Source organism: Fusarium poae, chromosome 2, assembly GCF_019609905.1.
Source record: "Fusarium poae strain DAOMC 252244 chromosome 2, whole genome shotgun sequence".
NCBI classification, from domain to species: Eukaryota; Fungi; Ascomycota; class Sordariomycetes; order Hypocreales; family Nectriaceae; genus Fusarium; species Fusarium poae.
This window is the reverse complement of record NC_058400.1, coordinates 2,966,996-2,982,597: the sequence shown is the minus strand read 5'-3', so window position 1 is coordinate 2,982,597 and position 15,602 is coordinate 2,966,996. Positions and strand designations below refer to the sequence as shown.

The 15,602-nt window shown below is 46.9% G+C and overlaps 6 protein-coding genes across 6 annotated transcripts; 3 read left to right on the top strand and 3 right to left on the bottom strand.

Moving 5' to 3' along the window:
• Nucleotides 1-300: 300 nt before the first annotated feature.
• Nucleotides 301-1,247, bottom strand: FPOAC1_004886 (uncharacterized protein; the record flags this gene model as incomplete). The annotated part of the gene is made up of 2 exons (XM_044849423.1): nt 301-1,058; nt 1,112-1,247. The coding sequence occupies 2 exons, from the start codon at nt 1,245-1,247 to the stop codon at nt 301-303; spliced, it is 894 nt and encodes a 297-aa protein (XP_044708133.1).
• A 209-nt stretch (nt 1,248-1,456) lies between these two features.
• FPOAC1_004885 (uncharacterized protein) lies at nt 1,457-1,960 on the top strand (the record flags this gene model as incomplete). Its single annotated transcript, XM_044849422.1, has 1 exon — nt 1,457-1,960. One exon carries the CDS (start codon nt 1,457-1,459, stop codon nt 1,958-1,960), a length of 504 nt encoding a protein of 167 aa, XP_044708132.1.
• Nucleotides 1,961-6,664: 4,704 nt separating this feature from the next.
• On the top strand, nt 6,665-10,130 carry FPOAC1_004884 (uncharacterized protein; the record flags this gene model as incomplete). The annotated part of the gene is made up of 4 exons (XM_044849421.1): nt 6,665-7,020; nt 7,073-8,352; nt 8,405-8,640; nt 8,688-10,130. 4 exons carry the CDS (start codon nt 6,665-6,667, stop codon nt 10,128-10,130), a joined length of 3,315 nt encoding a protein of 1,104 aa, XP_044708131.1.
• Nucleotides 10,131-10,443: 313 nt separating this feature from the next.
• On the bottom strand, nt 10,444-11,818 carry FPOAC1_004883 (uncharacterized protein; the record flags this gene model as incomplete). The annotated part of the gene is made up of 3 exons (XM_044849420.1): nt 10,444-11,369; nt 11,422-11,560; nt 11,624-11,818. The coding sequence occupies 3 exons, from the start codon at nt 11,816-11,818 to the stop codon at nt 10,444-10,446; spliced, it is 1,260 nt and encodes a 419-aa protein (XP_044708130.1).
• A 464-nt stretch (nt 11,819-12,282) lies between these two features.
• On the top strand, nt 12,283-13,323 carry FPOAC1_004882 (uncharacterized protein; the record flags this gene model as incomplete). Its single annotated transcript, XM_044849419.1, has 1 exon — nt 12,283-13,323. One exon carries the CDS (start codon nt 12,283-12,285, stop codon nt 13,321-13,323), a length of 1,041 nt encoding a protein of 346 aa, XP_044708129.1.
• A 153-nt stretch (nt 13,324-13,476) lies between these two features.
• FPOAC1_004881 (uncharacterized protein) lies at nt 13,477-15,386 on the bottom strand (the record flags this gene model as incomplete). Its single annotated transcript, XM_044849418.1, has 4 exons — nt 13,477-14,153; nt 14,205-14,717; nt 14,767-14,818; nt 14,874-15,386. 4 exons carry the CDS (start codon nt 15,384-15,386, stop codon nt 13,477-13,479), a joined length of 1,755 nt encoding a protein of 584 aa, XP_044708128.1.
• Nucleotides 15,387-15,602: the final 216 nt, after the last annotated feature.

Genomic DNA, 15,602 nt, shown 5'->3' with positions numbered 1-15,602 from the left:
ATCAATTGCGAGCAAAGCCATATGAAAGGCTGTCATGTGTCGTTTATCTAATGTCTCTCCTTTCGGGTATGGCTATTGCCTTCTGTTTAGTATAGAAGTTTAGCGCCTCCCGTCTCTTATTCCAACGTTTAGAATGAACGACACTGAGAAGATCATGGCAATCCTCAGTGTAGTAATCAACTTATATTATCTAATGATACCTATCATCAACATATTAATGCGTGGAAACCGACGCCGAAACACCCTAAACTATCCTATGTCGAAACGCAAACCGCAAGTTATTATCAAGAAACCTAGCCCTTAACGTTTTGACCTTTTGGAACCCTTTAGACGAGAAGCAGCTGCCTGGAAAGCCTCCTCGGACGGCTCATCCTCAACCGGTCGCTTTTTGCCCTTCTTTCCTCCACTCTCCTTGGCGCCATACTTCTCAGCCAAATGATCTAAAAAACTTTCAGACCTATCCTTTTGTCTCTTTTGGATCAGCGCCGCCAGGTCGTCTTCCGAGCTTCCCTTACCCTTGCTCTTCTTCTTCCCCTTCTTGTCACCGAAAAGTTTATCGTGCACTCCAAGTTCCTTGGCATAGTCCTCAGCTTCCGTGGCTTCTTCTCGAGCCTTCTTCACGCGTCCTTCTCGCTTCTTCTTTGTCTCCTTGGCGTAAGCTGGAAAACTAGGTACCTTCTTACTCTTGATGGCCTTGTTGATGATATCACGGAATCGCTCATCGTCCTCTAGTACATTGCTCAATATGACTTTTTCGTAAAGCGCATCCATGTCGCCCTCGCAGGCTTCGTAAGCATCCAGTACATCTCCCTTCTCCTCATCAGATCCCTTGTATTTCTTGGCAAACTTCTCGATGGCATCGCCCGAAACGGAGTCGTTAAATCGTTCCCGGTAGTAGTCGCTCCAGTTGAATCCCTCAGAGTCCACGATGGATTCGGAGGTTGAGCCAGTCTCATCATATCGTTTGCGACGAGCGGGGTCTGAAAGGATGGCGTATGCGAATGCGATGGCCTGAAAAGTCTCATGCGCAGTCTCTTTCAGGTCCTGAGCCACCTTGTCTATACAAAACATTAGTAAACTGCTTCTGCATTACAATGCAAACTCAACAAACCTGGGTGATGCTTAAGGGCAGCCTTTCGGTAGGCTTGCTTGATCTGTTCGCCAGTCGCAGTCCTCTCCAGGTTCAGGACCTCGTAAGGGTCGATTATCGGAGGCTCGCTCTCCAAAACGTCTTCGTGGTCTGACATGCTGACTTTTGGTTGATGATATAATCAGTGGAAATGCGACCTCAGCTCAAGTTCGTTGCTGGTGCGGACGACGCGTCGCAACGCGCTGAATGGGTATTGTGGGGCTAATGTTTAAGTGCTTTCGGCCGTCGGAGCTTATACGCGCCGAAGTCTAGATGGTTCCCACTTCAGGATATCTTGATACAAACACACATTTTCAACATTTCGATATGACTACAATAGAGCCCGGAAATCACAAGGTTGCTATGCAGATGGCTTTGGTCTTGGCCAACAACTCCCCCCCAAAGCCAACCAACTTTCGCGTGGGTGCTTTGATTGTGCGTCTAAGCGACAACACCATCATCGCAGAAGGATACACTCTGGAACTCCCTGGAAATACGCATGCCGAAGAGACGTGTCTGATGAAGCTTGCTGAACAGCATGTGACCACAGAAGAGAAGCTCGCCGAAGTGTTCAATACCCCTCACGCTCTCTACACCACCGTTGAACCATGTTTTAAGCGGCTGAGCGGCAAGCTACCGTGTGTTGACAGGGTGTTGCGTCAAAAGTCATGGATCACCCACGTCTACGTTGGTGTCCAAGAACCCGAGACTTTTGTGGGAGAGAATACGGGCCGGAAAATACTTGAGGATGCTGGTATCGAGATTCACCATGTTTCGGGCTTAGAGGAAGAGATCCTGAAAGTAGCAACTGCAGGACATGTCAAGGAATAAGGGTTGTGGGTACAAAGGCTTAAGAGTCAACCGTATGCGTTATATGAATTGAATCGGCGTATCCGTCCATTAACGAGACGAATAGAGTACAGTTTCTTCCGTATAATCTTGCCAGCATGCAAGTACAAATAATAGCTTAAGACTTGGAAACAACCATTGACTTCTGCGTAGCAATCTTGTTGAAAAAAATCACATGTGCTATCTAGCAGCTTGTATTTGTACGTCCATTGGATGCAGGGCGGCAAAAAACGACCTCATCATGTCCTACCAGCGTATAATTCTGCATCGCAAGAAAGTGAAGCTCTTTCTTGTCAAATGGCCTGGCCCGTTGTATTCCCATTCAGCTTGCCTCGCTCAATCGGCATTGTCTCAAGGACAAATCGAGTAAATTTCCAAGCCGTAGCACATCGCAAGAATTCCTGGAACTGTATAGATGTCGACAGCTTTTTAGTATATGTGGCAAAAGGTGGTTTGGAGAGGAAGTTTATATCTAAGGAAAATTTGGATAGGAGATATATATTTGAACCTTGTCACTGATTCGATTAGAAAATCTATCACTGTTTAAGTGTTTTGCTTCTCGTTTTTCGTGATGCTTTCTTGTCACTGTTGCTAGTCTCTTCCTTGACGTCCTTAATCTCCGTACACGTAACTTGACACTCCGAACAAAGCGATGATGGAACCATAAGAGTGTGCCATGTGAAGTGTTGGCAGCTGGGCTTGAGATAGCGATTGAGAACTTGCTCAGGGGGTCCATTGACAATCCACCAGTCGCAAATGTCCCATGCAATCGTGTCAATTTCGATTCGGCAGACATGACCTTGAGTTATCAGTCTGTGAGGAACGATGCCTCTTTTTGGACATTGCGTACTTCTGCAAGGGCAGATATAAAACCCCCTCTGGCCAGTGCACATGGTAGTTTTGATCCCAACAGGCTTATCTTTGTTTGCGTGAGCCCCTAGGCGTGGCTGTTCGATATGTTTCTATCTGATTGTCTCTTTTCGCGGTATCGTATCATATGATAGTGTTTCAGTACAGTTGATAGGGCCGATGGTTTGACGGTCCATTTGCTTTGACATATGCTTGTGTTTAGCACCGAGATTGTTCTTTTCCTGTCGATTGGTTTCCGACACGTGCAGGAACGACTGACCAAGGACTTCCAGGGTGATTGAGACCATATCAAGGATATAAACATGATGAACGAAGGTCTTTTATTGAAAGTATGCGGGTCGCCAAGCAGTACTTGAGCCGTATTAAGTGTACAGCATCGAAATAGAGTCGACCAACACAAAACCTCTTGCAGACGATCGTACACGTTTGCCAAGCTTTACAAACTCAGGTTCCTAAGCAAAAAGGGAACGAGAGCCTCATCTCGGTTCTGAGTTTCATGATATCGGACTAGGTTACACAGAGGAAGAGTCCATATTAGGACTGACTGAGCTCAGTACTAAGCAGCTAATCAGACACTGGGCAAACATACATCCAGTGGGGCGAATTGAAGGGGAAATGCTATCATTTTGTGCGAGGCTGCTGTGCATCTGCGACGGGCTGCGGCTGCAGCTGCTCAAGCTCAAACGATTCATGTGTTGGCTGGATGTTTGGTTATCCGAACCGGCAGGGCTGGTCTTGCATATAAGGAATCAAGTGGTCGGACGGCCGATTGCAGGTGTACCAAGATTCAGTCCGGATCAGACAAACATGGGCGCTGTCATATTGCTATCGGATAGGCACGGGACTGATGGCGGGATCTCGTCCAGCAATGATTGTGATGTTCACGAAGTACCTGTGGGTTAGCTCTTTGTGGTCATGGGCTGCACTTAACCGTGACTGCCCAGCCCGTTACGTCCCGGATCCAGTGCAGAAAGTATATGTGTTTGATACCTAGGTAGGTACTACCTTAGGTACGTATATTAAGAAGTAAATGTACTGAGGTAGTTTACCTTCAATGGTATGCTCTTTGCTTTGTTGACTAACAGTCTATGCTCATGTTAATACTGTGGCTATGGACCCCGCAGGGAGCAAGCACAAACACGTTACCATCGATGAAGTAGCGGAAAGGAAAGCTCAGTCCACATGCTCGTGCCCCGCCAGAGCATAGGAAGTTCCATTTACGCCGTGGGAACTGTAGGAGCATGCTCCAACAGAGTTTCTCTGGGATAACCAGGTTCTCATAGGCTGAGTGCTAGGTACCTGTTAATTGGTGGTGGCCATTATTATGACGTTTGTCTTGGTATCCAACGTCAATAGTCGATCGTGTTTCTTCGGTTCTGCTGAAGGAAGAAGAAGTAGGCTGCTAGGCAGGTATTGTTTTTTATTGTGTAAGAATGAGGTTACTTCTTGAGCCTTACTTTTTGAAACTCAAAGCTTTGGAGCGAGGGAAGAAGTCGGTATTAGGCTTTAGAAATTGTGTAGAACCATCAACTGAAGCCTCGTTTATTAGCTTAGCAAGTGTCTATTGTCAAGTTAGCGGCTAGAAATGAACAGTTGGAGACGTCACGCCAATCCAGCCTACCTACTACCTCTCAGGAAAGGTGAGGCATCATTGGGAGGCCGACCATGTGAGGGTTACGCAACAAAGCCCACTCAGGCGCTAACAAGAAAAAGATAGAGAGAACAAGAACAAAGAAGTAAACGATCCCCTTGTTTATTTATTTTGATGATGTTACCTAATCCCATTCCTAAATAACTTCCAATTGTTACCGCGCATACCATCATCAACCAAAGCACTTCATTGATATTCGCTTGGCTTTGCTCCACCAGAAGGAGCTTGACTTAGTACCTACCTAGCGGCCCGCCAAAGTTAGTCCTCCCGACCTTCCCTGGCTAGTTCTTTCCACCTCAATAGCATCCTCCCCCCACCACCTCCACAAGCTGAGTCTTGTTTCTTTGTCGAAGCCGCGATCGGCTTCTCTGGTGATCAACCATTTCTGATCAAAGGCAGGAGCTTCTGACTCTGTCACCAAACAGTTTTTGGTACGGAGGTCGGCGTCAAAAGTTCTTGCCCACCAAGAGCGATCGGCAATAATCCCTATAACCTGACCAGGGTCAGTACACTGTATTTATAGGGAGATATTCTAAGAGTAATTTCTTTATTATTTCTATATACTTAATAGCTTTAAAAATAATAACTAATATAGCTACTTAGGCTATAGTAATAATAATAAAGTTACTATAAGGCAGTTTAAAATCTTCTTATAAAATCTATATAATAATAGGAATTTCCCTATATATAATTAACTTAATATATATAAGGGTAATTAAGAGAGGCTTTAAGCCTACTTATAGTCTACTGTAGCTAGTTAATAAGATACTGTAAGATATATTATAGTTAAGGTAGCTAAATAAGTATATAGAGGAAAATCAAGCCTTGATTATCTTAAAGGTTAACCTTAATCGATTTAGCTAGGAAAAAACTGCTATTAATATCGCTAAAGAGCTTACCTCTAATAGTATAATAATCTTAGCATTAATAATTATATAGATCCTAAAGGCTATAGAATATAGGAAAATAAAGCTAATAAGGAAGCTAAGACTGATAATAAAGATATAAAAAGAATACCTAGAATAGTATCTTACTTACTAAGATTAAAGCCTAGAAGACTAGAAGTTAGTAATTTAGTTAAATAAAATATTAGTTATTCTGCTGTATTAGTATAGCTCTTACTAGGTCTAAAGGAAAGTAAAGGAATAGGTTCTTTATAGCTATATTTAAGAGAGATAGAAGAGCTTTAGTAAGTTTATATTCTAGGGCGCTTTTTTATATAATAAAAAAGGTCCTTATTATTACTAGGTTCTAGAGATTAAGAAGGAAAAAGAGGAAGTAAAATAGGAAATAGATTATATAAATACTGCTCTTAAGCTGCTTATGCATAAATAGTAAGAGCTTAAAAATAGTATATAAAGGCTTAGGCTATATAATCTACTAGGCAAGAAGCCTATATAGTTATAGAAAAAAGAGAATAGAAAGCTTATAAGAAAGGGTATAAAGAGAAGAATAGACTAATAAAGGTATTAATATAAGATTCTTAAGTTAAAATTGCTTCTTTTTATAAAAGAATATATAAAAAAGAGACTAAATATTATTATATAGGAAGACTAGGCTCTAGTATATAAACACTATATATAGCAGAAGGTATATAATCTAGCTAGTATTTAGTAGCTTTTTTAGTATTTAAATTTATTTAATTTAAATACTATAGAGCCTACTTAGCTATAGATAAAGCAGAAGACTACTAGAAAAGGTATATTAAAGAATAAAAAGGAAGCTATTTATAGATAGAAAGAAGCTTAAAAAGAGCTATTATAAGAGAAGATATAGGTATAGATAGAGAGAATTCTAGCATATATCTATAAAATTATTAATTATAAAGGAGAGAATAAATACCTAGAAGGCAGGGATTATCCCTTACTAAATTAAGGGGATTGAGGTACTAATGCTTTTGCCCCACTTTTCCTGATTTTAGCGTGGGCAAAGACTTTTGACGCCGACCTCCGTACCAGTCATTTGTTTGGCTTCGGCTGTGATTCACTGTCTAACTAGGACCTTCCCCCACAACTTCTTTCACATAAAGACACCCAATTCCCCCCTCTTCGATTCCTCCCCGCGAACTCTCTTTTTGCTTAACTTACTTCTTTCGCTATCAAATATCTTTACACATTGATATCATCTTTGACCACATACTCTGAGCACCCCAACAATATCTCACCATGGCAGACAGAGGTGATCGAGGTGGACGCGGAGGCCGTGGTCGTGGCGGACGCGGCGGTGGCTATCAAGACGGCCGAGGAGGTGGTCGTGGCGGTGGCTATCAAGACGGCCGAGGAGGTGGTCGTGGCGGTGGCTATCAAGACGGCCGAGGAGGCGGACGCGGCGGCGGAGATGGAAGAGGACGAGGTGATGGTGGTTTCCGCGGCGGCAGAGGACGTGGCGAGGGAGGACGTGGCGACTTCCGCGGTGGCTTCGGTGGTCCGAGGGGTGGTCGTGGAGGTCCTGATCGCGGGCGAGGAGGCTACAGAGGAGGCCGGGGCGGAGGGCAACCCTCAAACGAGCCGCCTTTCTTCACGTAAGTCTCAGCCAACAGGTCTGTTGTTGCTTGCTCATGCTGACCCTTTCAGGATCGCATCCGGTGTTCCTCAGCCTGATGCTGCCGTCACCAAGCTCGAGGATGAAGTGGTAAAAAACCAAAACAATTCTGTTGCTCAGCTTACATCAAATATGTCCAAGTTGGGAGTAGAGGAAAAGGAGGACCTGGGTAAATTCCCTGCGCGGCCTGCATTTGGGAACAAAGGTCGTTCAGTCATTTTGTGGGCGAACTATTATCAAGTCGACACCAAAGTCCCCATGCTTTACAAATACACAATTTCTATCAAAGAAATTGTAACCGAATCAGAAGAAAAGTCCAACGAGCCGGCCGCCGCCCAGCCTATGGGGAAGGGAAAGGGAAAAGGCAAGCCCGGAAAGCCTAAGAAGTCTGGTACCCACGAAGTCAAGGGACGCAAACTCTTCTTGGTCATCAAAGAGACTCTCGCCGAGCTCACCAAGAAGGACAAGAGCCTGATTCTTGCGACAGAGTTTAAGTCTCAGCTTATTTCCTTGCGCAAGCTTGACCTTGGACTTGACAATTCAATTCAAGTAAACCTCACATCATCAACAAACCCCGACAAGATCGAAGTCTTTGAGGTGACTTTACATGGCCCTGTCGTCGCCCGGGTTGACGAGATGCTCAAGTACGTCAAATCGACTACCAGTGCTTTGAATGATACCCCGGCCAAGCCTACCAACGAAGACGATGCAGCGAAAGCCCTAGCATTCCCAAAATTCCCCGACGTTGTTGACGCCCTGAACGTCATCTTTGGATTCGGCCCGAGGTCGAACGACGATGTTAGTGCTGTAGGAAACTCCCGGTTCTTTTCTTTCAAGAACGGCGGTATCTGCAGGGATATGAGTATGCGAGGGAGGCCCTTACAAGCTGTCCGTGGAACCTTCCAGTCTGTACGACTGGGTACTGGTCGGCTTCTTTTGAACACAAACACTACTGTTGGGATCTTTAAGCTCTCTGGCCAATGTGCGGACATCTTTGAGAAACTCCAAATCCGTCCAGGACACAAGAAGGATGGCCAAATGATGAGGAACTTGAGGCTGATGAACAAATTCCTCCCCAAAACCCGCGTATTGGCGAAGATGAAATTTGCTAATGAGAAGGAAGTCAAGCGACCGAAAGCAATTTACGGTCTGGCCTGGGCACCTGAGATTCAACGAGCTTCTCGTGGCAATGAGCATCCTCCCCGATTCACGCAGGGGTATGAATATCCTGGACCGGACAATGTGGAATTCTACCTATCTGATTCCAAAGGGAGCGGTGAATACATCACTGTCAAAGAATTCTACAAGCGGAGTACGTTTTGCCCCTGTCAACTTGAAACTAGCATCTAACACACCCTACCTAGAATACAGAAAGAACGATCTCAAGGACTACCCTCTTCTCAATCTTGGCACTGCCGCAAACCCGAATTTCACCCCGGCGGAGTACGTCGAGATCCTGCCGGGACAATCAGTCAAGGCAAAGTTGACTAGCCAAGAATCAACTGCGATGGTCGATTTTGCCTGTCGATCACCTTACGCTAATGCTCTATCTATCACAACAGATGCACGGGAAACTTTGGGTCTGGACGATGAGAAACTAGTATGTATTGTTGTGATATACTTATGGGAAGATATTAACTGGCCTAGGATCAATTCGGTATCCAAGTTGGTAAACAACTGCTTACTGTCCAAGGACGCGTCCTCAATGCTCCGGCTATCTCCTACTACGGTCCTGGAGCCAAGCTCACCCAGGTTCATCCAAGAGAGGGCAGCTGGAATATGAGAGACATAAAGGTGTACAAGCCCGGCAAGAACATCCAAAACTGGACCTATGTCAACGTCAAACCAGGCAGATTCGGGCCTGTCCAGAGGAGCACTGTGGATGATTTTGTTCGGGTCATGAAGCAGATGAATATTGCAATCAGCAGCAACCCTATCCAGCCTCCCACAGAAGTCATCAGCCATGATATGTTCCTTCAAGGACGTGCAGATGATTTCTTCAAATGGGCTAAGGATAAACGCATAGATTTTATACTTGTGCTTCTTGGTACATCAGATACCGAAACATACGGCAGGATCAAGACACTGGGCGACTGCGCCTATGGTATTCACACCTGCTGCCTCCAAGGCGACAAGATTACATCCAACAAAAACCCTCTGCAATATTTTGCTAACTGTGCCCTCAAATGGAACCTGAAAGCAGGTGGTGTAAACCACAAACTTCACAACGAGTTCGGCCTCATTAAAGAGGGCAAAACAATGGTGGTAGGGTACGACGTCACTCACCCAACCAACATGCCTTTGGACCAGAGTGATGCTGCCCCCAGTTTAGTCGGTTTGGTGGCCACCATCGACCGAGACATGGGACAATGGCCAGCCTACTCTTGGGAGCAGTCGTCCAAGCAAGAGATGCTGGACGAGACCTTGACTGAAGCATTCAAGTCACGCCTGGAACTTTGGCAAATGCACAACAGACAACAGCTGCCTGAGAATATCGTTATATTCCGTGATGGCGTGTCAGAGGGCCAGTTTGCTCAAGTTCTACAGAAAGAGCTGCCACGCATTCGCATCGCCTGCAATGCCAAGTACCCCAAGAACAAGGCACCGAAAATCTCTCTTATTGTTTCCGTCAAGAGGCATCAGACTCGTTTTTATCCTACTTCTGCCGAGAGCATGACGTCGAAAAACAACATCGAAAATGGCACCATTGTCGATCGTGGTGTTACGCAGGCTCGATACTGGGACTTCTTTCTTACTGCGCATTCCAGCATCAAAGGCACCGCTCGCCCTGCGCACTATACTGTGTTGCTGGACGAGGTCTTCCGAGCGAAGTACAGAGCCGAGGCAGCCAATGAATTGGAGAGATATACTCATGAGCTCTGCTACTTATTCGGCCGAGCCACCAAGGCTGTAAGCATTTGCCCCGCGGCATACTATGCAGATATTGTGTGCACTCGAGCGAGATGTCACAGGCCTGAGTTCTTCGAAATCAGCGACGTTGAAAGTGTCTCCACAGCTGGACCAGGCTCAAGTGCCAGTGGCTCGAAGCAGGTCCATGCGGACCTGGCCAACTCGATGTACTATATCTAAGTGTGTCTTGTTGTGGGAGATGAGTTCGTTCTTTTGTGCTGCCGACAGGCGTGAGGGTTGAAGCTTTTTATGGAAAGAGTTTTTGTTTATGGTGTGCAGTAGCGATGTATTGGACCGTCTTTCGTTTGGTTTTTTTCGTTTTAGTCTGCCGGCTTTGATTTTAGCTAGGAGGAATAGTATAGCGGAAATAGCTTGTAGTCTCTTATTTCGTAATTGAGTTCGCACCATGCACAGCAATAGGAAGATCAATAGCCTAGGAAATGCGATCAATTGTTCAATGTCGGACATTACCACATGCCGCACGTCTATCAGCCTATAATTTTGCGTTTGTGCCCTTGCCTGGGCGCGGTGCAGGCTTGCCTATGTACTTTTGGAACTCATCTGAAACGGTTATCTTCTCCTCCTTGGACTTGCTCGCCCATTCCTCGTAGCTACGCTCATCTACCCACCACCGCTCAAGCTCAGCTTTAATCCAGTCAGCCGCAACACTTGCACACATGCGGGGATCCTCCATGGGGACCAAGTGGCCGTTGTTCTCACCAACAACCTTCTTGACCCGACCCTGTGCCTCACCGCCGCTACCACCGATCCCGGTTCCCGTGATGGCCATCTTCTCGTCCTGAAGCTCCGGGGGGGAAACGTTACTCTTACCGCCAAATACGTATAGAACGCTGGGTCTAACATTGGGAAGGCGAGCAACAGTGTTTGGGCCCTCGGGACGATAGACAGGGTATGTTGACCAACGTCGGTTAAGGCTTGTATCTAGATCCGGGGTATGCTCAGGATGAATAACATTCTTGCCTTGAGGGTCATATGCTGGCCAGCTGGGACGGAGAAACGTAAAAATCTCTTGGTGCTTCGTCGTGGTCAGAGTTACGCTCTCTTGGTCTGGTATATTTCTGATGCCAAAATCTATCCAGCGCTGCAACACACGAGGATCCCACGTCCTGTAGAAGGCGCTGCGACCAAAAGATGCTGCTGCTTCGGCGCGCGAGGGCCAGACTTCGCGACGAACCATGCTTGCTGCCGCGGGGCCTGCGCTTGAGGCACCAGGCGTGGAGGCAAAGTGGGAGATGACAGGGTCAAGAAGGACGAGAGATGTGAAGACACGAGGGTGAAGAAGAGCAACATTTGTGAGAGCATTTGCGCCAAAGGAATGACCCATTGCCATTAATGGTGGTGGTGGACGGAAGGTGTTGATCATGTGAAGAATATCTCGGGCATAGTCAAGCCAGCTTGCTGTACAAAGGTTAGTATGAGTAAGATTGGGTGAGAGGATAGTGAGTTTTACGATCATTGCCGAGTGCGTCTTGGTTGATGAGACCGCTTTGGCCTTGCCATGCTGTATCGGCTATCCATATACTTCGGATGCGGATGTTTCGGCGTTTAGATTCATGGTAAAACTCTTCCCAAAGAGGCTCGTATAGTTCCTATGAAGTTGAACAGTCAGCGTGTGCATCTGATAAATAATCACCTTGTCGAGCCAAGATTACCTTTGGGAAGCCATTGGCGTGTCCACCAATGATGGCTACATCGCCTTTTTGTGGAGATGTGTTATCTTTGGGTGTGTATTGCTTGATGTGAAGATATAGCTTCTCATCTTGAGAGTGTGATGTTGCACGAGCGTATTCACGTATATGTGAAGCCTCGATTGTATGTTCTTGGATAGTGAACGGAAAGGAGGACATGATATGATGATGGCAGCACCTGAATGGGGCAGTGAAATTATGTATATTTGTAAAGTAAATCAGTCAGTCTGTCGTATTGCAGAAGTCTTAAAATAAGAATATGAGATATAATATCTGAATGTTAAATGATATATCAAGTTGAACGAAACGAAACGAACTTGGAGAAACACGACCTCGGTAAGGTGGCACGGGTGGTCAAGTAGTGGAGCATAACGGGAGTTGTGGGGGTGGGGAGAAATACCTCGGTACCTAGACCCGGGAAGTGGCTGCCGATCTCTACATCTCTCTTGCATAACGCCGTGAATCCTTGGCCTACCTTAACTAGACCTCACCTTGCCTTATCCAGGTACCTAGTTTAGGTAATTGAGGCTCAGCTCTAAGCCAGACAGGACAAGGCCTTGGCGCCATCTTGAAATGCTTCAGATAGGCTTCTCTTCAGATTCTCCAGGCGTGACGCGACAGTCATGGCTCCAAGGCTGCTCCTATTCGCAGGCGCACCGCCATCTTCATCTTTAAACTCAGAATCCTGCACAATAACCCAAATCGACGTCTCGTTCGCCGAGTTCCTGGGGTTGACCTCTCAGAAGCCAACCCACGCGTCATTATCAGATATTGCACCATGGCGTTCTCTCCCCCTAAAGAGGAAACCTCTTCACACAGTGTTCAGTCAGACTCACGATGTCAGCGTCAACCTCGTCAACCAATCCGAGTTTTTTACCACGGCTGATGTCTCGTTTAAGGAACAATCGCAGCCTTTTGAGGTTGATGGTGATGGTGATGGTGATGCCGAGACAACGTTGTCGCAATTCTATGATCACTCTTTAGCTTTGCATAATCCCGTGCCTTCATCACAGCTTGACAGTTTCCAAGAAACGACTTTTGAGGAGACTTCTTTTGAGGGAACTTCTCTTATGACTACTCTTGCTGTAGAGGGGGCTGTTGATACGACAGAGTCTGTAACGTCGCATCTTTCCGATCTGGAGGACATACCGCCTGCACCGAAAATATTAGCCCTGCACCCCCAGACGATTACGCTTAATATCATTGCTGGGATAATATCTATCGCCCAGCCGCGGACAGTCACCACACGCTGGGGCCGCACCCTGTCGCTCATAGAGATCCTACTCGGCGACGAAACAAAAACAGGTTTCGCTGTCACATTTTGGCTTGAAGAGTCAAACGCTGCCTCCGCTAAGATTAGCTGTCTCCGGCGTCAAGATGTTGTTCTCATGCAGAATGTTGCTTTGCACGTGTTCCAAAATAAAGTATATGGCCAGAGTCTGCGCAGGGGCATGACCAAGGTGAGCTTGTTGTGGAGGCGGGACGGGTCTGGCCTCTACTCTACCAGAGACTTATCGAAACGAGGCCAGATGCGTCCGCAGTTACAAAAGGCAAAAAAGGTGAAGGATTGGGTGCTCAGATTCGTGGGAGCTGCTGCTGGAATCAAGACAAGGGCTTCAAAAGCGCGGCTCTCATGGGACAGACCACCAGATGATACACAGTGAGCAAAATGCAAACACTATAGGACAACTTTTCATTAGGTACTTAACCATTCTATCGTCATTATTATTACCAGCGCCAAATGCAACCGAGAGAAGAGAGATGCCTGGGAGTATCCATGCTTAAAATTAATCCGTAGACAACACAGCAACTGAAGCTTATACAGGTACAGCAGGTTCAGGCTTTCTATCCTCGCCATTGGGTCCTTTCTTGACCGACTTCCATTGGAAGAACAGACAAGAAATCAGCGCACAGGCAGCGCAGGCAAGAGAGATGTAGAAGGTGTCACGGAGACCCTTCATGTATGCATCCAAAACAGTGTCTAGGGCATCCAGACGACCCATCTTTCTCAAAGTGTCCTCAATCTCTGAAGCTCCACTGTTGAGGAAAATCGTGGGATCAATGCCGATGTTGTCAGCCTTGATTGTATCAATGAGGCCGTTCTGGAAGACGGTCTGAGAGACAGCAATGAAGATGGCACCACCAAAGGCTTGCGCAAACTGCACACACGCAGTACCGACGGGAACCCATTCCTGGGGAAGTACAGTCTGTACAATAAGGACACCAATTTGGAAACCTGCGCCAATGCCTAGTCCGGCGAGAACCTGGTAGCCGAACCACTCTTTGAGAGGGGAGTTGACGTCAAGAGTGGTGAGCATGCCGCAGCCGACAGTATAGAGGACCATGCATGGGATGATGACGTAGTTGTAGGTTCCAATGGCAGTGATGACACCTCCTGAGACGATGGAGCAAAGGACCGTGGCGAGGAGGAGAGGGAGAATCTTGATCCCAGCTTGGACGGCGCTAACACCCTGGATAGCCTGGAAGTAGAGAGCTGCAAGAGGGTCAGTTAAAGTGGGTGGCAGATTCATGTTGCTTGACTTACAGAGGTAGTAGATGAGAGGAAAGAATCCAGCGCCGAAGAACATAGCAAAGGACATAGCAGCCAGGGTGTTTCGGTTCTTGAAGAGACGAGGGGGGAGAGTGCCTTGGTCACCTTTCCAGAACTGGATGCCAATAAAGATGGCAATCATGGCGCCAAAACCACAGAAGAGACCAATGATGCGTGAGTTGCTCCAAGCATAATCGGCACCGCCCCACTGCAAGGCGAGAAGAAGACAGACGATAGCAGGGATGAAGATGGCGGCGCCGGCGAGGTCGAGCTTGCGGATGCGGTCCATGAAAGTCATGTTGACGCTGTCGGAGGTGTTTCGGTTGACGTGGACGAAGAAGAAGACAATGATCATGGCTACACCGCCAATGGGAAGGTTGATGTAGAAACACCAACGCCAGGTAGCATGTTCGGTAAAAGCACCTCCAAGAAGAGGACCAGCGACGGAAGCAATACCCCACATACCGCCGATGAGACCAAAAGCAAGAGGACGCTTCTCAAGGGGCACTGGGGAAAGTTAGTTAGATTCATGTGAGGGCCTTCAAGTTTGACATACTGATGAGAGAGAGGATGACGATTGAGCCAGAGAAGAGACCAGCCGTTCCAATCTGAAGAGCCAGTCAGAAAAGAGTCATATCAAATAGGGGGCGAGGGACGACATACTCCAGCAATAGCTCGTCCAACAATAAAGGCAACAGAAGAGGGCGCAACAGCAGAGATCAAGCTACCAATCTCAAAGATAAAGACGGCACCAAGGTAGGCAATCTTGACATTGAAATACTTGTAGATGGTTCCGTACATGGGCTGCAAAGCCGTGGTGGTAAGAAGATAAGACGAGCCATACCATCCGATATCCTTGACACTCCGGAACTGGGCTGTGATGGCGCCGAGAGCAGGCGCAATGATGGTCTGGTCCAGCGCAACGAGAAAGATGGCGAGGCAGAGAGATGAGATGATGAGGGTGAGCTTTGCCGCGCCGGGATACTGAGGTTCTTGCTCAGCAGGGTTGCCGTTGACGGAACCAGAGCGAGAGGCAGATCCACCCTGGGGATCTTTGTTGTCGGCAGTTGTATCCATGATGTTGTTGGAGCCGACTTCAGTCTTTTCGTCGGATGAGAGACGAGTCTCTTGGACCATGGCGTTTGTTGGTGCCGTGGCGGGTGTAGTAGTCGCCATTGGTAGAGCTGCTCTCTGGGCGAAGGATTTGTTGTAGAAGAAGAAGGGGAGGAAGAAGGGATGTCCTAGATTACCTATGTATCCGTATCCTTGTAAGTATGTAATAGCGTCAAAGTCGGTCTCAGTTCGGCCCCAGCAACCAAAGTCGTGCGTTTGTTTCGGCAGGGAAAGATCTTTCTTTATTAGAGACGAATGTTTGCTTTGCTCGTTTGGAGG